This window comes from Hypomesus transpacificus, chromosome 17 (assembly GCF_021917145.1).
Source record: "Hypomesus transpacificus isolate Combined female chromosome 17, fHypTra1, whole genome shotgun sequence".
NCBI classification, from domain to species: domain Eukaryota; kingdom Metazoa; phylum Chordata; class Actinopteri; order Osmeriformes; family Osmeridae; genus Hypomesus; species Hypomesus transpacificus.
The window spans coordinates 4935650-4958186 of record NC_061076.1 but is presented as its reverse complement, the minus strand read 5'-3'; the positions used below and the strand labels follow the sequence as shown (position 1 = coordinate 4958186).

Here is a 22537-nt window from a genome sequence, read left to right as displayed (position 1 = left end):
TAAACAATCAATATTGTAAATAGTCGGTAAATCTATGTACATTATTCAAATGGGTGTATTTTCAACTACCACCGATGGATTACATTCACCCCTGCAGACCTTTCCTCCACCCACCCACACTATCCCTCCCCCTCCTCGCTGAGTCACCAGGAACGACCCACCCGACCCCTGCAGTGAAACAAACAAACGCACACACACACACAGACACACACACACCTGCCGGTGTGGAGCAGCCTAACACACAGACGTATTCATTGTCAGGTCAGGAACTTCAGATCAGCACAAACCAAACAGTACACAATACAATCATATTCTAGTTGTAAACAGGTAAAAGCCACTTGACTTGTTGCATCTTCGGACACAATTAGAATCAAGGCAATGAAATGTGGACGACTTTTGCACTGTTAATATATTATCATCACCAAAAAAAGTTTTTTTTTTTCTTTCCTTTTTTTTCCAACACCATCTGTGGCAATGAGTAATTCAAAACAAGGTATATTTTCGCATTAATTAATTATTGAAACATTTAAAACATTTGACTTGTGACATGGACAGAAAAAGCCCCTCTGTAGGCCTTGTGAGTGGCTACAGTATGCATAGATTCAGCTTTTTCTTGGTTACAGTCTGACAGGACATTTCCACTGACAGTCAGTCACAAACTACTCTCACTGATCACACCAGTGGAGCGGAGAAAAGGAGAGGAGTGAGGGAGCATTCTGATTCTGCCACCCACCTCCAGCCCCAGACCACCAGTAGAAGACAGCATATTGGACAGCAGTGTGTCGAGCTTCTCCAGCTTAAAGCAGTTATTTGGCAGAGAAAAACTTACAGACCTATAAGTAGTTTTCAGTGCTAAAAGTTGGATTTTTCTTCCTACGAGGAGAATCTATCTACAAGGGGGGGAAAACTGGCTTGATTTCCTGAGAACCACTGCTGGTTATTTAGCAGACGAGAGGAATAGGTCAAACAACCAACGCCATGGCCAAAACACTGATCCGAATTCCCAGAGATACAAAGCATCGTCTTCATCCTCAACACATTTTTTTGTGTGTTTTTTTTCAGTATTTATAATTTTTTTGTATGATTTTTTGAACAGCATTTTAAACTTTTTTTGTATATTTTTTCCTTTTTGTTTTTGTTTTAAAATGATGGAAGAATGAACACACGTTTCCCCTCCTAAGTCTTGTAAACAAGAGGTTGCAGTGTGGCACCTCCAAAACAACATTGAAAGCCTATTCTGAAAGTGCTGATCCCCCCCTGCCCACGGCTGGTGGGAGGGGCCTGCTTGTCCCCGCCCCCCATGGCTGATGGGAGGGGCCTACTAGTCCCCGCCCCCATGGCTGGTGGGAGGGGCTTGCTAGTCCCCGCCCCCATGGCTGGTGGGAGGGGCTTGCTAGTCCCAGCTGCGGCTACAGTTCTTTGCACTGCAGAGCTCACGTTCTTTAGTTTTAAAACACAAAATTGGTGCAATACTTTTAATGTCACTTTAATATCATCAGATAATCCTAAGTCAGCATTTTTTCTTTAATAACTATCTGTTGATCTTGATCTCCACGACACCGCGGTAAGGTAGGCGTGCCAAGGCAGAGAGGAGCGCGCGCACACACACACTCAGTCACACTAACACTCATTCAAGTACACACACACAGTAAGGACCTCCATGAGTAAACAGCTACACTGGAAAACTGGCTGCTCCCTCTATATTGCAGATTATATATACTGAGAAAAACCACATTCAGTGCAAAGTTAAAAAAGCTCAAACTCCAACATTGTCAGCAAACAAATGCAAAATAATAAAAATAAAAGAATTGGAATTCAAATAAACATGATGAATAAACATTAATGAGCTCGATTGAAGTTTTTTTTTCGGTCTGAAAGAGCACTAAGTGGAAGCGTATATCTATCCTTTCACATTATAGAATTGGCCTGCGTGATTCAAGTATTCCAACTGATATGTTTTTGGGCTAAAACAAAGTGGACATATGTGCAGAGAGAAACGTAACTTATTTTCCACAGGGGAAACCCCGCTGTATATCTGTAAGTGAGAAAGAGTCCAACTAGTGCCATTGCGTTTTTCTACATCTTTTTTTGTTTGTTTGTCTTTGAGTGAAACTTTCTCTTGTGATTATGATTCTCTTCTGACTCTGAGGGGTCCCCCTTGCTTGAGTGACAGGTGATTCACATGGAGTCCCCACCCCCTGTCAGGTGATCAACGGGGAGGAAGGAGCTGATTGGAGAGGGACTGCTGATCCTCCCACCCTCGCTGCCACTAGGGTTCCCCCATAGGCTAGTGGAATAGTTAGGCCCACCCCAAAGGGAGGAGCTGTGGATGTCGCTGCTATTCCACTGGCTGGGCTCAGGCACACGGCTTGAGAAAGGGTGTGACCCCTCCATGGCGCCGCCCATGCGGCTCTGTGAGGAGCCAATAGCCTGCCAGCCTGGGGATGCAGCAGCCAAAGACTGACCTTGTGCAAAGAAACGGTTGATTTCATCTTCACTTGCAAACTCAGCCAGAATAGTAGTGTTCCCTAAAACGCACCTGTGGACAAAGAGGGGGAGAAAGTGTATGAGGTGAGAAAGATAAAAGGGGAATAGTTTACTGAAAAAGGAGTGTTGAGTATTATACAATTTGGTGTGTGAGAAAATCCATTGATATACTATGAAGATGATTGTCAGAGTGTGTGTGTATATATATACACAATGCCCCCCTGCGCATGGCTGGCTGGGGCTCCGATAGATATAGATATAAATCTATATATATCTACCTACATCTATCCATCCATCTACCTACATTTATCTACCTATCCATCCACCTATCTACCTATCCATCCATCTATCCACCTATCCATCCATCTATCTACCTATCCATCCATCTATCCACCTATCCATCCATCTATCTATCTACCTATCCATCCATCCATCTATCCATCCACATCTATCTGTCTATCGGAGCCCCCCACACACACACACACACACGAGGTGCAGGCCCACACACACACATAAACACTCACATATGCAGACTTTTCTGCGCCTTGGCAGCCTCCTCCTTGGAGCTATAGCAGACGACAGCGTTGCCATGGGGCAGGTTGAGGTGGAATGTGATCAGAGGACCGTGCTGCATACACAGGGTCCTCAGGGTGGAGCCATCAATCTGGGAGGGGGGGAGAAGGGGGCACGGGTCAAACAGGACGGCTGGAGCTGTCAGTAATGGGATGACGGGGTGTGTGACACAGACAGGGAGGACCTACCTGAGGCGTGAGATTCTTGAGAACGAGCCAATTAGTTCTCCCTGAGCTGCTGCTGTCCCCCCAACTGGACCCTGAGGGAGAGGAGAGCCAGGTTACTCACCACAGGAGCAACAGCTCCAACACTCGCACCCACACACATTCACCCCCCACACACATTCACCCCCCACACACATTCACCCCCACAGGCTCGGTCTCTTACCGGGGGTGTATCTGGAGTCGGAGCCCCAGCCAGCCATGCGCAGGGGGGCGTTGTCCCATGAGGAGGGCTTCTGTCCGGTCAGGCCGGGAGGAGGCCGGGAGGGGGCAGACAGACCCTTGTGGGGCAGAGGGACCTTCCACAGCTCATGGGCCAGCGAGGAGTTGGACACAGAACCTCCGGGAGACCACTTGGACTCATTGTTTCTGGCTGGAGAGGGGAAGATAAGGGAGAGAGAGAGAGAGAGAGAAGGGGACAGAGAAAGGGGAGGCAGTGGAGTCGGGTAAGGGAGAGAGGGGTGAGAGAGCAAGGGGGCGAGAAAGAGAAGGAAAGAAATGAGTCCCACAATCTAACCCAAGTGCTACCTGCACCCATCCCCCCCCGCCCCTCGAAGCTCCCGCGCTCAGAGGCCCATGGAGAGGAACATACCTGAAGTGCTTTGTGCTGTACTGGTGAGGGAACCGCTGTGGCTGGAGGCACGAATGGATGACCAGGCACTGTTAGAAGGCATCGTGGTGTTCAGTGATGAGGGTGGCCCTGGGAAAGACACGCACACACAGGGTCAGCTAGAACTTCACGCAATAAACATGGATTTGTGAATGCACGTGGTTGACTTTCATGTGCATTTATGTCTCTTTAAACGTGTGTGTGTGCGCATTATTGCTGGAATGAAATGTGGATCACTTCACGATACGTATCCCATCAGACATTTCGGTGACGTGTGTGTGTGTCTAACCATTGTTCCTGTCCCTGAGGTGGTCGACGTCTCGGACGGTGTTGATGGAGAGGTTGTTGATGACGCTGCCAGGGGTCACGAAGGGGTCAGTCTCAGGGTCAATGTTGGGGTAACCTTTCCAGGGCTCGCCAGGACGGAACTCTGGGAACACACCAGACGAGGGCTCGTTAGGGCGTGTCCCTGCGTAACGGTGTGTGTGTGTGTCTGTTAATGAGGAACGGATGACAAAGTGTGTGTGTGTGTACCTGGGGGCCAGGTGACATTGGTGTTTCCGTGAGGGGATTTGGCACGGGGTGGCCAGCCGTCGCCCACTGAGCCCATTGATTGGCCGGGAGGGCTGAGGGGGGAAGGGCCAGTAGACAGGAAGTCATACGGACCAAAGGGAGAGTCCTCCAGACGCAGCCCAGACGACATAGCACCTGGAGACGGAGACAGACGCGCGTCACACACAATGCCCAACACGCATATACACTTACATATGAAAAGCTCTTTAGACTGACCAGGTTTGCTGTTCTGGTCCAGAGGAGAGTTGACAGACATGTCCATGGCTGTCCACTTCTTCAGACGGGACTGAGGCTCCTTGTACCCCACACCGCCCATGTCCATGTTTACATTCATGTTAGAGTTCGAGCCTGGATGAGCAAGAAAAGGGGGAGAGGACGATGAATAAAGTTGGATGGCGTTTCACTGTGGTACGTCTTTGAAATCAAACAACGAGGACGTCCAGCTTAGAGACGAGACTCGACAGCCCAGGAAGAACACTTTTTCTCTTCGGGCAACAATGGACGCCTACCTAAAGGGAAGTTGGAGAAGGAGTTCATGGAGCCCGGGTCCTTCTGAAGCTCTGGGAGGTTCTGGGGGATGTAGTTGTCCATGTAGAGTTTGAGGGGCTGGTGGGAGAGGGGGGCCTGTTTCAGCAGGGAGGGGTCGAGGTGCCTCGGGGGCTGCATCATAGACTGACGACTCTGCGAGGGGGGACAGGGAGGGGTTAGAGGGGAAACGGAGGGCCCAAATACAGACGATCCTCCATGAGAGAGAGAGACACACACACAAGAGTGTGGGGGAAGAGAGAGGGCCTCTTACCTGGTCCTGCTGGCGTCCCACAGGCATGGGCCTTTGGGCTTTCTGTTGCTGCTGGAGGAGGAGGCGCTGGAGAGGAGAGATGGGCACAAAGAAAGAAAGAAAGGAGGAGAGAGCGAGAGCGAGGGCGAGGGCGAGGGCGAGGGCGAGAGCGAGAGCGAGAGCGAGAGCGAGAGCGAGAGCGAGAGCGAGAGCGAGAGCGAGAGCGAGAGCGAGAGCGAGAGCGAGAGCGAGAGAGAGCGAGAGAGAGCGAGAGAGAGCGAGAGAGAGCGAGAGAGAGCGAGAGAGAGCGAGAGAGAGCGAGAGAGAGCGAGAGAGAGAGAGAGAGAGAGAGAGAGAGAGAGAGAGAGAGAGAGAGAGAAAAAAGGGAGGGGGACACGGGGTGAAAGACGGGGTCAGTGTCCAGTCTCTGGCATCACGAGAAGGCCTCACCAATAACCATGAGATGTCAAAAGGGAAGCCAACCTGTAACTGCTGGATCTGGTTGAGCTGAGACAGCTGGTTTAACTGGGACAGTTGGTTGAGAACAGCCACCTGCTGCGGCCCAAACAGGGGGTTCAGGCCGTTACTGTTGGGGTACTTCAAAAGAGATGGAGGGACCTAGACAGAGGAGGAAGGGGGAGGGGAAAATAAAATAAGTATATGGAAACAATGGAGAGCATTCGATGTGTTTAATCAAGCAGCATAGGCAATGCCAGTGGGTTCTGCGTGCGAGTGTCTTACCTGAGAGGGCAGGATTGGTGGAGGCACTTGGTTGCGGAGGTTGGGCTGGGCTGAGTTGAGGGACTGGGCCGGGGGCTGGGGGCCGTTTCGGCCTTGTGCTGCAGTACTGCCACCGAACATGGGGTTTACATTCTGAAAACACGGCACAGACACACACACATACGTTAATGTCACATTTACAGACCTCTGGTCCGTCTGTGAAAGAAAGCTACAAAAAAAGTACATTTGCTGCCGCTTACAAGGGAGCACAGACACACACAGACACATCAGTGTTTCACAGCCACTCACCTGCCTACCAGCCCCAGAGCTAGAGTGAGCCTGCACGGAGCCGTGACAGGGGATAGGCTGAGCAGTGTTGGTAGGGGAAAAGCTCATGCTTTGATTGGAGGAGAGCTCGTCGGAAGCGGAGCTATCGTAAGCAGCAGGGGACAGGGAGAGCTGCGGAGGCAAAGCCAGGCCGGACGGCAAGCACAGAGGGACAGGAGGCAGAGCGGCAGGCAGAAGAACAGACAAGGCAGGAGGAGGAAAAGATGGCCGGACAGGGAGGTAGGAAGAGAGGGATGAAAGGAAGAGCAGTATTAAAGTAAAGCAGCAGGGAAAAGCGGCAGCTCGACGCAGTAAAGCCAAACCCCTGTGCTAAGGCAGGGCACTTCAAGTATAACAGGGAGTCAGTTGGCTGAGCGGTTAGGGAATCAGGCTAGTAATCTAAAGGTTGCCCGTTCGATTCCCGGCCGTGCCAAAATGACGTTGTGTCCTTGGGCAAGGCACTTCACCGTACTTGCCTCGGGCAATTGTCCCTGCACTTACTGCAAGTCGCTCTGGATTAGAGCGCCTGCTAAATGACTAAATGTAATGTAATAACTGGCTAGCGGCGCGACGGGAACCAATTACAAAACGGGCAAACCCATGGCTCTGAAACACTGCTCGTCACGCAATTAAAACAATGCCCATTCCCTTCAGCGTGACGACGCTCAGTAGCCTGCATCATGCGGTACACTCTGCCACCACTTGGGGGCAACGCAGAGCCAGAAACCATCCCCCCACCCACCCACACAGAACCGTGCTGCAGCAGGAACACCAGCGTGGCCGTACCTTGTCGTAGTAGGGGCTGCGCTCCATGGACGCCTCCTTGTGGATCTGGTGGCGAGAGCCGGGGGTCTTGCCGATCACGCCGTTGTACTCGCCCATGCTCCCGTCCATGCGCTTGTCTGACATCATCCCTGCGAGGGGCACACAACACACGCCGTATTACAGCCAGACACTCCTCCCCCCCCCCAGCTTTCCAGAGACGCCGCTACCGTTCCTCCAGCCTGGGGATAGCCCCACAGTGTTTGGAAGGTTGTTGTTGTGGTTCTAGCTATGCAATGGTGCTGTTGAGTTCAAGGTGACAGTCTATTCTGGCCTCACCTCCACCCATCTCCATCTTATTGCTCTTCATGGAGTCCTCAGGGGAGTCTCTCTGCGGACGAGAAAAGAAAACAAACAAACACGTCAACACCAGTTTTTTCGACCCGAGTGTATTCGAGTACGGATGTGTTTGTGTGTGCGACACTCACAGAGAAGTTCATGTTGTTAAACTGTTTGACGAACGGATTCATCCAGGTGTCCTCCTGCTTGCTCACGGGTTTGTTCATCTGGAACACGCACCGAAAAACCACCAGTGAATATGACAGAGGGTCCACACCAAACCTCAACCAACCACAAACAAGCCGGCAACTCAACGACACGTCTCATTGGTGGACCACAATCAGAGGGGGGGGGGGGGGGGGGGCGGGGGCATCGGAAGCTGACCTTGGGAGGAACCTTCTTCATGTAGTTCCAGCTGTTCTGCTCCCTGTTGTCCTGGTTGGGGGGGCTCCACATGCCGATCTCCACCTCCTCCTCAGGCTCCCAACCCCCCCCCATGGACACCTCCTCCCCGTGCCAGCGCTCCATAGGCTTCACTCCTCCTGGGACACAGACACACGGCAGAGTCAGAACACAGCGGAAAACTACACATGTATGATGCTTCCCCCCCCTCCAATGACTTCCAGCCATAAATGTGTACATGTGCTCCAGAATACCCACCAGGCTTGTGCTGGTTGTGTGACCCAGGCCCGGAGCTTCCTCCCCAGGTGTTTGAGCTCTCCCTGTCTCTGTCCCTCTCCCTGTCTCTCCCAGAGCCAGAGCCCGGCTCCTCCCAGGTGGAGGAGGTATCCATGGGCTTGCCCCAGGCCGATGTACCGTTGTCCACAGACACTGGAGGGCCGGCCGGCTCTCCCCACGAGGACTCCCCCTTCTGGGGCCCTCCGTATGGTTCAGCCCAGCCTGGAAGGGAAGAGAGTGAAGGAGACACACATTCACTTACGACGCACTCATATACGCTGATCAAATAACAAACGTTAAAAATCGACAATGTACAGAAAACCATCGCGGTCATGTGTGTGGACAAACAAGTGGAGCAGATTTCTCCTGCCCTCCCTGGGTCAGATGCAGGAGGTTAGAACAGTCCCATCCTGCGCGGACCCTGACAGAGCACCATTGAGACGCAACACATGTTCTCTTGCTGCTAGCTTAGAAGAGGAAGGAAGACTACATGTGGGGAATCTGCCAGCAGGTCCCTGCTCGTCCAAGACTACTTGTCCCACACACACACCAGAGACACCACCGGACCCCGGCTGTTTCTCCACTCGGCCGAAGAGGGACAGACTCAACACGACAATCATTTAAAGTTGTCGCCTAGATGGTGGTTTCGCGTAGAAACTGTTTGGAAGCAGCTGTCATTGACAGCTTATGTTTCAGCTCAACATTGACAAGTTCAGAGGAACTGCTCCTGCTCTGGGATTGGCTGGTCGGAGTGAGCCCTGATCGGAGCCCTGGGGAACCTTGTCTAACCATGAAGCTTATGTAAGCTTTGTTTATTCAGAGTAAGGGGTGTGTGTGTGTGTGATGTCTAGGGCTCTGCTTTCAGCCGACCACCCAGTCCTTTACACTTTCTCCATCTGGTGACGTAAGGAACATGCCAGAGATACCTCCCAGTATAAATAGCCTTGATCCTGGCTCTCCATCCTCTCTCCTGTCAGACATGTGACCTACACCCCCCCCCCCCCTTTCCCCAGTATCACTTTAACAAACCTGTCCCCCCAATATCCTCCCCGAACAACCGAGGGCCCAGACTGGGATGTTTGTTCTCACTTTCTAGTCTCCAAATAGCTATAACTTGGATTCAAAGTCTTCGCACTTTTTAAAAAGATGTCTGATGTCCATGCTGGAGCCTACCGCTATTCCACTGTGCTTCAAAATGTAACTGTAAATCTCATCTGACTGGCGGGGAGAGTTCAGTAATGCGGGCCTCTGACAACATCTCTATAGCTTACCACTGGGGACATGCGCTGGAGGGCTGGCCCTGGTTCTCCCTGCCCCTTTCTCTCACAATCGCGCGCACACACACACTTTTTCTCTGGAACTCTCCACGTCTGTCTGCCTGTCCATCTGTCTTTCTCTCTCTCTCTTTCTCTCTCGCCTCTCTGGAACTCTCTCCCTTTCAGGAGAGACAAAAGCCTGTGTTTCTGCCCGCACTTGCACTAGCAGCACAGAGAGAGAAAATCGATGTTCAGAACATTCCAGAAGGATGACTCAACCTGCATTTTACAAAAAGCCCTCAACACACACACACACACACACACACACGAGGGGAGATGAGAAAACGTCTGTATGTGAGCGAGTGTGTTTACATTGTTGTGCAAGAGAATGTACCAGCAGCATTGTGTAAACATGTCACGTTAGGTTACAGAATCTGACCTTGCTCAAGAAGTGACAAAATTAAATTTAAACTGAGCAAGTTTGGCCAATACCCTTCACATAACGAGCAAATGTTTGCCTATACCAGCCCATAAATTTTGAGCTGAGTCTGTGCGTATGTTAAAGTCTACTTACTAGGGCTGCAGTTCTTGTCCTTGCCAGTCATGATGTTCTGGGGAGGCGGGGGCTGCATGGGTTGGGGGTGGGGCTGAGGCTGAGGCTGGGGCTGGGGCTGGGGGGGGGTGTTCATACTCATGCCCCCCTGCTCCGATGGGTTGTTCTTGTTCCACATGTTGACGGCTCCTCCGCTGTACTTGTTGGGGTCTCCCCAGGCCGCAGTGCCGTCGTCGATCTCCATCCTGCGTCGGATTGCCTCGGGGGATGGTTCCTCCCACCCTGTAGACTCCTCCTTCTGGGAGGGAGGGACGGGCCCGCCCACCCAGCCAGCTGGCTTGATAGAGGCAGGGTTGGTGGTCTGGGGCCCTGGGGGGCCTCTCGACATCGGGCCTGGGTTGCAATCAGGACCTTTTCCCCATTCGTTGGAAGGGCAGGGTTTGGGGGCGTCTCCCCAGTTCTGCGTTGTGTGGTTGGGCTGCTTCATGGAGGGCTCCCCCCACCCCTGGTGATTCTGGGAGACGGGTTTTGCGGGTTCCCCCCAGCCAGACCCCGAGTTGGGAGCGTTGCCCTGGTCAGGGTTGTTGGACCCTCCGCTGCCGCCCCAGTTGTTGTTGGGCCTGGCCTGCTCGCCCCATCCGGTCCCTGAGCGGTCGCTGTCACCGTCCCAGCCTCCAGAACCTGCACTCTTCTGGGGTTCCCAGTGATTGTTGCCACCCCCTCCCCCTCCCCCTCCCCCTCCTCCTCCTCCTCTTGGGCCTCCATTTCCACCCCAGCCCTCCCCGCCAGAGGGGGCACCCCAGTCCTGCTTGGGCTTGGGAGCATTGGTCCAGGTGTTTGACCTGTCTTCCTTGTTGTTGTTTCCCCAGGTGTTATTGCTCTTGTTGTAGCTCGGGCCATCTTCCCAGGTCCCAGGGGCTTTGCCATCTCCCCAGCCTGCTGAGGTTTTCTGTTCCCCCCAGCCAGACCCTGGTGAGTCTTTGCCTGGACCTCCAGGCCCATCTCCCCAACCCCCTGAGTTGCTGGGCTGGGAGGGGACCGACTGGCCAGCCGAGCCCCAACCAGGGCCTCCATTACTGGGCTTCCGCTCCTCCATCCTGGGAGCGGGTACCGGAGCAGGCTTCACGTCCCAAGAGGTGTTCTGGCGCACGGGGGTTTGACCCCAGCCGGTGTTGGAAAGGACGCGGGGGTCCACGTCGCCGCGGGCGACGGCGGGCTGAACGGCGGCGGGCCCGGTGGGCCCGGCGGGCGGGGCTCTGCGGCGGGGGCGCTGGCCGTCCCTGTCGGAGCTGCGGCCTCCGGAGCTCTCGCCGCTCCCCTCGCTGCCACCAGATCGGCCCCAGCCTCCGACCGCGCTCTGTGGGCCCTGCACGCCGCCTGGACCCATGGCCAGGGCGTCGTCCTCGAGGCTCTTCCAGCCGTTGGTGCCCCCCTTGCGGCCGCCGATCTCGCTGGAATGCTGATTGGTGCCGGGCGGCGGGGCGCTCCACTCTCCATTCGAGGCCTTAGTATTGGAGGAGGAAGAGGAGGAGGAGGACGAGGACGACGAGGCGCTGCTCCCCCAGGGGCGAGGGAGGCCCGCCGCGGGGGGACCCATCCCGTTCCCTGGGGCAGGGGTGGAGGTGCCCCCCCAGGACTGATTCTGTGTGGGGGGGTTAGTGGGGCTGGAGTCCCAGCGAGGGCCGGGCCCAGCGTTGTTGTTATTATTACTTTTATAAGCAGCAGCAGCGGAGGTGGAAGAGGGGGGCTGGGGGGAGGCAGCCTGTTGGAGGGAGGGGTGGGGGTTCACAGTGTCTCCGTTGGAGCCCTTGTCTCCGGGGTAGCTCGAGCCCCCCCAGGGCGTACCGAAAGCCCCCTCGCCGTGGGAGTGCTGGGAAACGGCGGCGCCGTTGGGGAGGCCAGGGGGTCCCCCGCCGCCACCTCCGCCGCCCCAGGAGCCGAGGCCTGAGCCGGGCTCGCTCATCTGCACCGAACCAGTAGAGTTTGGTAAACTAGAGGTCATGGTGTTAGTAGTAGTAGTGTTATTTGGTCCATTCATTTCAGTGTTAAGGTTAGGGGGCTGACCACTGTTGCTGCTGCCCAACACCTTGTTTGTACCATTGCCGTCGGGCTCTTCCAGGCTGTCGGCCATGCCCCCCCAGCCCAGGGGAGCCTGCAGGCCTAGCTTAGCGTTCAAACCCTGGGTGTCTGGAGCACGCTGGACACCGCCACCGTTGAGCCCACTGCTCTGCATTCCGGGCCAGGCACCGTGATTGACGCAGGGGCCCGGGGGGCCCCAAGCGCTGTTGAGCTTGTTGCCGTGGCCACCGTCGGCGGCCATCTTCCCTGCCGAGCCGTCTGTGTTGGGGCCTGTGCTTAGCGTCGTGCCGTTGGGGAGGCCCCAGGGGCCCGTCACGTCCCCTTTATTGCTGCCGGCGCCGGCCAAGGAGTGGTGGGAGCCGTTGCTGCTGCCGCCGTTTCCAACGACCATCTGTCGGTTCCCGTTGCTGTCTCCGTTGACGGTGGTGGCGGCGGAGGAGGAAGCCATCATGGCGAGGTTTTTCTCTGAGCCCGAGCTAGAGGCGGAATCGGCATCCATGCATTCTGAGGCGAGCTCTGGGTCGCTGCCAGAGCCGGATCCGGAGGCGGGGCCGGAGATGGAGGGCCAGACGGGGGAGGTCTTGTCGCTGCAGCCGTCCACTAGAACCTTCCCCCAGTTACTGTTGCTGTCGCTGCACGGAGAACTAGAGCTCCAGGGAGAATTTTCATACTGCGAATCCAGACCTGGGTGATCTAAACCTGGGGACGGAAAGCAAAGACAAAGTGTGGGGCAGGGAGTCAATATCGGTAGCGTATGGTTTTCTTCAAGCAGTGAAGCAATACAATATGAATGCATATAGTACATTTACTAGACTAAACAGCATCTCATTGCTTAGACATACATTTTGTGGGGGAAAAGTTTGTTGCTATATCAATGCTGCATATGTCTGTCTCCCCACCCTCCCAGTCTCGCCAGCCGGCCCCCGACCCAGACACAGCTGCCACCATTTTGTTTCCGCAGCGTGATCTAACTGCCTGCCAAAGGATTGGGACGGGAGGGGGGGGGGGGGGGACATAAAGGAGATGGGGGAGGGACGGCCGAGCGGGAGCTCAGAGAGAAGGGCAGGAGAGGAGTGTCTGCTAGCTCATTTGTCTTGTTGGGTCTTCCTGGCTAATTTCCCGACAACAGCATCCTCATCATACTGAACCACTTCCTGATTCCTGGTCGTAAGGCATAAGAGATGGGCCCTTTTCTCTGGCCAGCTAAACAGCTCTGCCCTGTGATTGAGAGCGTTTTAAAACCTTCATCCCCCCCTCATGCATGCGCACACACACACACAAGATGGCTGCCAATTCTCCCAGGATGTTTTTCTGTACTGGCTGCCAATTCTTTGCTCCATCATTCCCACTCTGCCACTCTTGTACCCCCACCCCCACCCCAGACATGCCATGACTACAAAAATCTTCACCAAGGTCAGACTGGATTTTTGGGGAGGACTGACAAAAGCACACAAACAGACAACCCAAAATCCCAGCATACAATATTCCAACGCTGCAAAATACCCGTTCACTCAAACGCGAGGAATTTTGTATGAAGACAAAAAGGATGCAAGACAACAGGCTAAGCCCTGAGAAGCCTTAGGACTAACGTTGATGGTGTATAGCCCATGAGCAGGGGGGGGGGGGCCAGGGAAGAGGGGGCACACATTCATGTAGTCACCTGTTTGGTTAGGGGAGTGGCTGACCGAGTCCCGAATGGGAGCCATGCCTAGGAAACAAGAGAGGGCAGATCATCACACTGCAGAGAGAGACAGACCGGGGGGGTGGAAGGGGGAGGTTACAGAGAAGGGTGCAAGATGTCAAGGGTACAGGGACAAAACGGTGCAACCATACAAAAGGAGAATACAGACAGATCAAGATAAGGAGGGAAGGAATCAAGTCGAGCATTCTAGCTGTAGCTTTGGTCTCGTCTAGGTCTGCGTCTGGTGATTCAAAAGCGCCAACAGCAAAGGCTGTGTGTGTGTGTGTGTGTCTACCTGTGAGAGAGGCACGCTGCTGCGCTCCCTCGCTGGCCCTCAGAGCGCCCCCTGGCTGTGTGGAGGGCAGCTGCTCTCTGGTTCCCAGGGCGACAGTCAAGAGGTCACAGGTCAGGGGTCAGGGCCCTCAGGGGTCAGCAGAAAGGGAGTGGGACTTGTCGGAGCGGGCACAGAGGCTGGCAGCTGGCTGGAGCCCCGTTGGCATTGCTGAGCACGCTGGGACGTGTGTGTTTGGTGTGTGCGCGCGTGTGTGTGTACGTCTGGGTTTAATAGAGGGGGGGGGGGGGGGGGGGGGGGGGATGTGGTTTCGACTGTCAGGCCAAGGTTCGGGTCTTTGCCTACACTTGATATGTTCTGGCACTGAAGAGATGAAGAAGAGAAGGAAGAAGGAGACAAAACAGAAGTTAGTTATGTGCTAAAAGGAATTTCAAAAAATAAAGGCCTATGTGTCTGGTTGGAAGTCCTCAACACTTGCATGACCCAATCAAGACATGAAATCAATGTGAGGATCGCCTGTTCCGTGCCACGGCAGGCAGTACAGAATAGGGCTATCCGTGGCGTGATAGCGATCTTCCTCAGCAGAGTGAGATGGAAAGCAGGGGTCTGGTAATTCCACTCCCCTAGCAGAGGAACAGAATACCCTGTGTGTGTCTGCACGCTAACATGGCTGCCTTCCCAAAGCAGAGCACAGATAAACATTACTGTCACAGGTGTGGGTGGACACAGCCAAACAAACTCGCATTCCTCTCTCTCTCCTCCTCTTTACCCTTCCTTCCACTGTGTGTGGGGTGTAGGGGTATTGGGGTAACTATGGTGTGTAGGGGACAGAGGTTTGGGGGTATTGGGGCAACCATGGGCCGGGCTGCAGAAGGGGGATAAAATGTATAAATATAACAGGCTTTGGACAGGCAGTAACTCTCCATGGCAACAAACCCTCTAAGGAAAAAGTCTACTCAAAGAAAATAAGCCCAAAAGATAAAGCCTGTTCGATTTGGTGTGAGAAATGCTTTTGGATTCGAAAACTGCGAGGATAAATCTCATCCTGGTAAACTAGTAAGCGAGAGCTGTGGTTTAACAAGGAGAGAACTCATTCACCCATGTTCATCGACAACCACAACGCAATGCTCATTCAAAATGGCTGCCTGTCGGGCACTGGCAGTGGAGGGCACACACTCCTAGTAAGCCTACCATTGTTGTGCTCAATCCCATTGTAGCAGTTGTAAACTGCCTCATTAACACTTGTTTGTCCTGTCTCTACAAGGCACTGAGCCTATTTCCATCACATCACAAAGTACAGATACAGCTTAATAGAGCAGGGGAAAAGCCTATATAATCGCTTTCAACAATGACAAGGAAGGAACAGGACCAGACTTACTGAAGCAGAAACAACAGTGCTAGCAGCAACTACTTCTGTCGCTCTCTTTATACCTCCCTTTAATATCTATCTTTAAACTACAGTTTTCATCCTGTGCCTTGCTCTGCAAAGGGAGAGAGAGAACGAGTACAACAGTGAAGTGTTGCGGGAGGATAATTCTCTGAATATTTTTTTAAACGGCAGGAAACCAGGAGAAACCAAAACGTAGAGAACATTCTAGAGTGAGGTGGCGGTTCTGTTTGTGTGCGAGTTTTGACCTTTCTCTGTGCAGGTTAGCAACATTAGCTCCGCTCACAGCCGCACAAAACCTATTTATAACCCCTTGGCTGAAATAGCAACTGTGCTAGCTAGCTTGTTCAGAGCGCTGCACAGAAGGACACCATCTTAGCACGGCAACTGCGGACTACGGTCTTCGTTTGGAACTTGAACAGGGAAAGGCCCGGACTAAACTGACTGCAGGAGGAGGGACACATCGCCTAACTATTAACCCGGGATATCAATAGTAGACAGAAAAAGCACAGACAGAAAGATGAAGAAAGCACTATGACAGTCAGCGGAGGAGGTCGAATACGGGAAACACGGCAGGCCCGACCTCCCGCAGTCAGGAACAGGAGGAAATTCCTGAGAGAGAGAGGGGGAAGAGATGTGCAACAACAAATACAGAGTAGCTGGTGTGTGTGTGTGTGTGCAGCACACAGGAGTACAGTGTGTTCCTGCTCACAGTCAGGCTTTCATAAGAACCTCAAGGACTGCCTCTTAGACAGAGGGTGTCATCTTACGAAGAGAGGGAACGAGGGAGGGGGGCAGGGTGCACGGCAAAGCAGAGGTAAAGCGACTACCGGGGGGAAATGGGGGAGGGAGAGAGAGAGAGAGAACACGAGCCAATAGGCGGGAAGAGTGGAGAAAAAGGAAGTTCCTGACCTGCCAGTCACTTCTGATGGCTTGAAAGGAATGCTGCTAGAGCTTCTCTTAACATGCGAGAAATAATGAGGTTATTTCCCGGTGCGATGTATAAAAAAAAGGTACTTTGAACCTATCAGATTACACTCTCTAGCTAGCTCACTCGCATGCCTGCCTGCTTCTGTTTATGGCGCTTTGCAGGTAGGCCCCCTCATGGCGGCATCCTGGCTTGATATTGGGGGGGGGGGGGGGGGGGGGGGGGGGGACTCGACTCAGGAGAGCGCCGCTGAGAACGAGTACTAAACTGAACTCGAAAACCAGGACAGCTAGCGCAACAAAAATCCATATCTGTTGACCTCCTCCTGCAGGCAGGCCAACAGCAGACTATAAAAACTGCCCAGGACAGTAGGAGCAGGAAGGAGATGAGAACGGCGGTGAACAGAATAGAACAGGTACACGCAACTTAATTGCCTTCCAGGGAGACTTATGTAAACAACCACTGTGATTCACCGAGCCTCAAACGATGACTCAAACAGGAGAGAGTCTATGGTTAGTGTGCACCCTGCTCTCTGAGGCTGGCAGATGTACACAGTCTATGAAGGGCGGAGTGCAACTACTATACTGGGTGGAGAGAGCTTTTTCTTTTATTGGGTCTCAAGTGGATCGACTTCCCTGTTGGTCGAAAGCAGAGTGCAGCAGGGCTGTTAGTTGAGGAATGGACTGGTGGGTCCTGCTGAAACACGTTCACCCTTTCTTGGCTGCGCTGCATCAGCCAAGAAAACATCTTGAGCTAAAGCCAACAAGCTAGCGCATTGGATGGCGGGACGACATCGGCAAACACCGCTGGTGCACAAACACGTGCGTCACGACGCGAGGTGGTCTACGTGATGATCTCAGTGTGATGGGTACTCTCCTGACATTCGGAATCCAGAGGGTTCTGAACAGTTGTTGTCATCAAGGACGACAACTGTAGTCATGGTGACTTCCTGAAACAGGCAACTCCTCTGGGCCAGGCTTAGCTCAACATCACCATCACACGATGCTCTTATGCCCTCATCTCCCTCTGGCCCACCATGACCACTCCCATCAGAAAGGACAAGCTCCACAGACCGACAAGGCTACGGGGCCTCCATAAGAGGGCGTGTGGTCGTCTGTGTGCGTGCAGGTCTCCCCAGGTTCTCGTCTGATTAGAGCAGAGTTCTAGAGGAAGAGGACCCCCCGACCAGCTGGGGGAATGAGATAAGCCTCGTTCCCAAGCTGCTGGTCTCAGAGCAGCCAGGGTGTCCCTCCACAATCCCCTTCTAGTGGAAAGGCAGAGACTGGAACCCCAGACCTCGAAACTTAAAAAAGAGAAACGTGTTTACTCCAGCACCAGCACACCTGATTCTCCCAAGACTCCAATCTCCCTTCTCACTACTAGACCACGGCTTGGATCATATTACTGGGCTCCCTGGCCGCACCAGGGGGAGTAAACAGTAACCAACCTGGCACGGTGCCTGAGGAGACAAGGTCACAGATAAAGACTTGCGCTGGCCTATCAGCGTGTCCACAGCAGACCTGAGTGGAAACATGGCACTGATACGCTGCTCAGCTTAGTTCAGGTCACCCACTGACTGGCCTACTACTCTGCTACTTGTAGTAAGGGGACTCAGGGCTGCTAGGCTACCATGCAGACTGTCAACCACGCTGACACAACGTCACAACAGAGGCGGGCATAAGAACGCGACGTAACCTATAAAAGGCTGGACCCTTGTGGTTTGAGAAGTAGGCCTTGCATTGGAAGAGATTGGCCTTTGACCCTTCGGATAGAGAGCTCCTTACCTGTTGACCAGTCTTCTATGTTGTTTTATTCTGCTTCTTCACTCTCTTACGCTTCTCTCTCTCTCACTCTCTCTCTTCCATCCACTGTTCTTCGTTCTGTGGGTGGGTTCCCTGTGGAAGGTGAGATCAAGGGGAGGTGTTACTCTGTGTACCCTACCGAGGCTGCACTCTGCTGGGGTAGCTGGACTCAGAACAGTGAGTCCCTGTCATTGATTTCCACAACACAGGACAACACTTAAAAGCTATGGTCTCAACACAGCCCCAGATGAAAGTTGTGACATACAGAGAGCAGCTACTGAATCCCTGGCCAGTGCTGTAATGGTCCAGATTGGAAGCACAGTCGTATCAACAGAGCAGGATAACAGTCAGAAGGCCCAGACCCATGGCCGGTCAGCCACCACAAGTCTGGTCAGCGCCGGTTGGAAGGTGGTCAGCACAATAATTTCCTGGTCAGTCAAGTTCAGTGACATGAACTCAGCAAGGAGGCCAATTAGACAGCAGGAGAAAGCTGCTGCTAATCTCCTTACAGGATTACTGCCCTGAATTACTACCCTATAAACAGACAACCACTTCTGTGGGTCACACACACACACGCTCTAAGAGCTCTCCCACTAGAGACGCTCACCAAATCACAGCCCACAGCCAGACGTGTCGCCCCGAGTGTTGCTCACGTTAAGTCACGTTGGCCGTACACGCCAACCATCATGAGCACCTCCAACCGAGCACAAAATCTCACGGGCAAAACAGAACCAAATCCCGCTCATGATAGAATGGCTACGATGACACCATAGAGGATACGTCATTCGTTCCTTAACGGTTTTCCTTAAGGTTGATGCCAGTATATCTGGACAAATCGAGTGACAGAACTTGACAGTTGTCTAGGATTTTTGCAGGACGTACTCAATTTCAGTTGGGCCGTCTTCTCCTCACCAGGACTCATGGGACCCGTCTAAGTCGGTGGTTCCCAAAGGATAAAAAACACAACAGAACATCTACTTAACGTCACCCACCACCCTCCACTCCCTCCAGGAGCTGTTAGGAAGGGAAGTCAGCCTCCCCTCCCCCTCCCACCAGCCCCCTCCCCCAGGGTTAGGTGCCTGAAGTGCTTCAGCAGATGGCCGGCTCAACAACAGAGCCAGGGCCTCCCAGAGCAAACACACACAAAAGGCCAAGGCATCTGTTTATGAGTGGCCAACAATCAGCACCGCCGACACAGCTGACGACCTGGACCAGGCTAGACACTAGGAGTCAACCTCCACACAAGAGAGGTCGGGTCTAGGGGGCAGGAGCTTGTGTGTGTGTGTGGGGGGGGGGGGGGGGTGTTTGGGAGGTGGGGGCTTGTCTCTTTTTCACACGATGGTGCTAAATTGAACCGAAGGTACCATGATAGCCTTGATCATTCCGTTTAATGTTGCCCCTTTTTCCCCCCGGCGCTGTTCTTGCAGCTGTGGTGGACGTGTAGCCTATAGCTCTGCTTGTCTCGATTGTGTAAACAAGGTAGCCAATATCCCGGAAACTGTGGGAGTCAGGGCTCCAAGCTACAGACTAGATTCAAGTAGCCTAAACAATGGCTAGTGACACTCTAAAGCAGTACTCGATGAGGAAATGACTGGAATGTTCTGTTTCCAGCCAGTTCTCTGGTATTTCATAGGCGTGACTTTATGTGCTCAGGGGGCAATGGTCACATCTACATGGAAAGAATGACTGACTTCACCAACACAGTGTTACAGAAATAAGTTGTGATTAATATTGTATAAGTGGAAAGATCTCATATCTCACTAATCACCATCAAGCTCGGGGAATGTTTCACGTCGTAGTATTGACTTGACTGAAAGTGAAAGTACAGTGCCCCAAAAAATCTAAACATGATCACCACACTGCTGAGATCAGGAATAGACTAGAAATGTCCAATATTTTGACAAGTAATAAGCCTATCAACCACACAATGCAGTAGAATCAACCTGATTATGCTGCATTATGACAGATTATATAGACTATTATGACAGAGAACAAATACTGCTAGGCTGAACGGAAAATTATTCATGTACGTATCCTACAAACTAACTACTACAAGGGACAGAGGAAAGTTATTGGGGGATGATTGAGAGCCTCATTTCACACTAAAGAGGCTATATAACACTTTAATTTTAGGGTGTGTCTGTGGACAGGTAGGGGGGTGCTTTTTGTCTCAGGAAATACTGTACAAATACAATGAGCTAAACAAACAGCCCTTGAAAAAGAACACTAATAAAAAAAGTTTGACACTGGTTTTCATTTAGCGTTTTTAAAACGGCCCAGCTTACTCAGCACTCTGGGCCCGGGCTCTTCAATTCAAACGGAACTGCATGTGCTTACACAAGCAGCAGCTGCCCTGGTACGGCTTTGCCTGCAGACTCCAGTATACACACTCACCCCCCAAATAGAAAAGGCCAGAAGGGCATAAACACACAGGCCCACACCATTTTTTTCTCTCTCTTTCACTCCCTCGCTCTGTGTCACACACACACACACACACACAAACAAACACTAAATGCCATAGAAAAAGCCAGATCAATAGTTCATTCATGGAGGTGAAAGCAGTGAGGAAGGAGTTAGGCTTACCTGTTTTAACTCTTCAGTTTCTTTGGTGGCAACAGCTTCCAATTCCAAATCTCTAAAAAAGAAAGAAAAATTCCAATCATATTTAAGGACTGACAACATTGCGCAATGGATATCTGGAATCGTTTAGAACGTTGCAGAATGATTTGAAACAAACCTAAAGACGACATCAATAACCATATGTACTAAAAGTGACAGCAATTGACTGGTGAATGGAAAATAAATGTAAATGCTGCAATGCTTTCAAATTGTGCTGAAGAGTTTACTTCGCCTACAAAGCCACTTGGTCTCACCCTAACAAATCTGAAGGCAGTTAGTACCATATCTAGGGTTAGTACAGTTTCTTTCCTGAGGAATTCTATCTTTGCACTTATGCATACGGTAGGCTAGTCAGAGGTGAGAATTCAAGGTATATGCTTCAAAGTCCGCTTCCCTCGTCGCCATTATCTATCCAGCCAGCTGACAGGCTTGCAGCTTAACATGGCCTCGGTTCAGATATTTGTGCAAGGGTGGAGAATTATATAGCTAGCCTACTGTAGCAAGCAAATTACAAAAAAAATTGTCAATATTCGACTATGCTTGTATACAGTACTCGGAACAAGTAAGAATTCAGTAATTGTACGATAGGTCAAATCATCGCTAGCAGTACAAATATCAAGCATACCGACAGAGGGTGTTAACTTGCCAGTGTGCACAAATCCTGAATTGTTAGCTAGCTAGCATGCTAAAAGTACTGGTTTGAGTCAAGACTCTTGACAAGAGATCAAGCTCCGAACGCCAACCGTGGCTGCACCGCTGCTAGCCTACCGATGAAGGTGATCATTCCCTTACCCTTGAATGATTTTGAAACAAATAATTGGACTGTTTCAGATCCATTGCCACCAAACAGAAAAACCAAAGATAATGAGTGGGGAAATTTGTACCATCGCTTAGCGACACTAATGCACTCTCCCCTCAACATTAATGACACCGTTTGGTAGGAAGCCAGCGGAGATTAAAATTGAAATTATTTTACCATAGCGTTAATCTACCTAAGAGTTAACATTGTAGTGTTTTATATATATAGGTTACATATATATAAAAGCTGCATAGTGATAGGTGGACTTAACAAGCATTTACGTCACATTAACTATACTGCAAAAAAAACGTAGACTAGCTAGCGTCACGATTTAGGGGGCAATAGCATAGCTTGGTTCGTTAGCTAGCTAGTACCAGTAGTACTACGGTAGTTAAGTTTCAGACCGGGTCATTTGCACGGTCAAATTAAATACTGGATATACTCTTAAACCTTTCCATTTCATGGCATTCGATTGAGAACAAACTACCATTTGCATGTTTCTTTATCTGTGCAACTCATAACTAGCTAGATGTTGCAGTGTACTGTACGCGTTAGCTTAATGGCCAACATATTTCAGCAGGCAAACTAAACTACGCAACCCAAAGCTCATCTCAACCGCCCGCTCAGCTAGCTGCGTAACTCGTATTCTTGACAAAAGCAACATTCAATGCTAAGAAAAGACATCTAAAAACGAGTCTTACCTCATAAAGTTTAAAGTGCAACAGAGTGGAAATGAAAGCCGGCTGTAAGGCTAAAGAAATTCAACGCATTTGCAGCATCTATGAAGGGAGGCATTCGTCCTGCATGATCGCCATTTTCTTCAATCGCTGGCTAACCTTCTTTGCACACCCCTCCTCCTCTCTGTGTTCTGTGGAACTGCGCAGGAAACTAATTCACCACTTCCTCTGACAGTGCCAACTATGGGGCCAGACCCAAAATGGTAGAAGTTGGAACAGGAGCTCAAAAGTAGGCTAACTGCATTTGGTTAATAAACGATTGGTTTTATAATAGTCTGCATAATACCTGAAATAAAAAAAGGTTTAACTGACAAGTTAACCAATGTAGGCTTTGTC

At 51.8% G+C, this 22537-nt stretch overlaps 1 protein-coding gene across 3 annotated transcripts; it reads right to left on the bottom strand.

Annotated features, from left to right (window-relative positions):
- Positions 1–1106: 1106 nt before the first annotated feature.
- Positions 1107–22318, bottom strand: LOC124479975 (trinucleotide repeat-containing gene 6A protein-like). 3 transcript variants are annotated; one of them, XM_047038967.1, is made up of 23 exons: positions 22166–22318; positions 20630–20681; positions 18029–18139; positions 13933–14292; positions 13617–13664; positions 9899–12655; positions 8051–8290; positions 7775–7932; positions 7540–7617; positions 7391–7442; positions 7076–7203; positions 5984–6115; positions 5726–5860; positions 5264–5329; positions 4974–5145; positions 4681–4812; positions 4426–4599; positions 4181–4321; positions 3874–3981; positions 3448–3654; positions 3249–3319; positions 3012–3151; positions 1107–2539 (listed from the first exon to the last, which is right to left on the bottom strand). In XM_047038967.1, the coding sequence occupies exons 5-23, from the start codon at positions 13660–13662 to the stop codon at positions 2179–2181; spliced, it is 5298 nt and encodes a 1765-aa protein (XP_046894923.1). In that variant the 5' UTR covers positions 13663–13664; positions 13933–14292; positions 18029–18139; positions 20630–20681; positions 22166–22318; the 3' UTR covers positions 1107–2178. The 3 variants fall into 3 exon arrangements, with proteins under 3 accessions (XP_046894923.1, XP_046894924.1, XP_046894925.1); XM_047038968.1 differs by lacking the exon at positions 13933–14292; XM_047038969.1 differs by lacking the exon at positions 18029–18139.
- Positions 22319–22537: the final 219 nt, after the last annotated feature.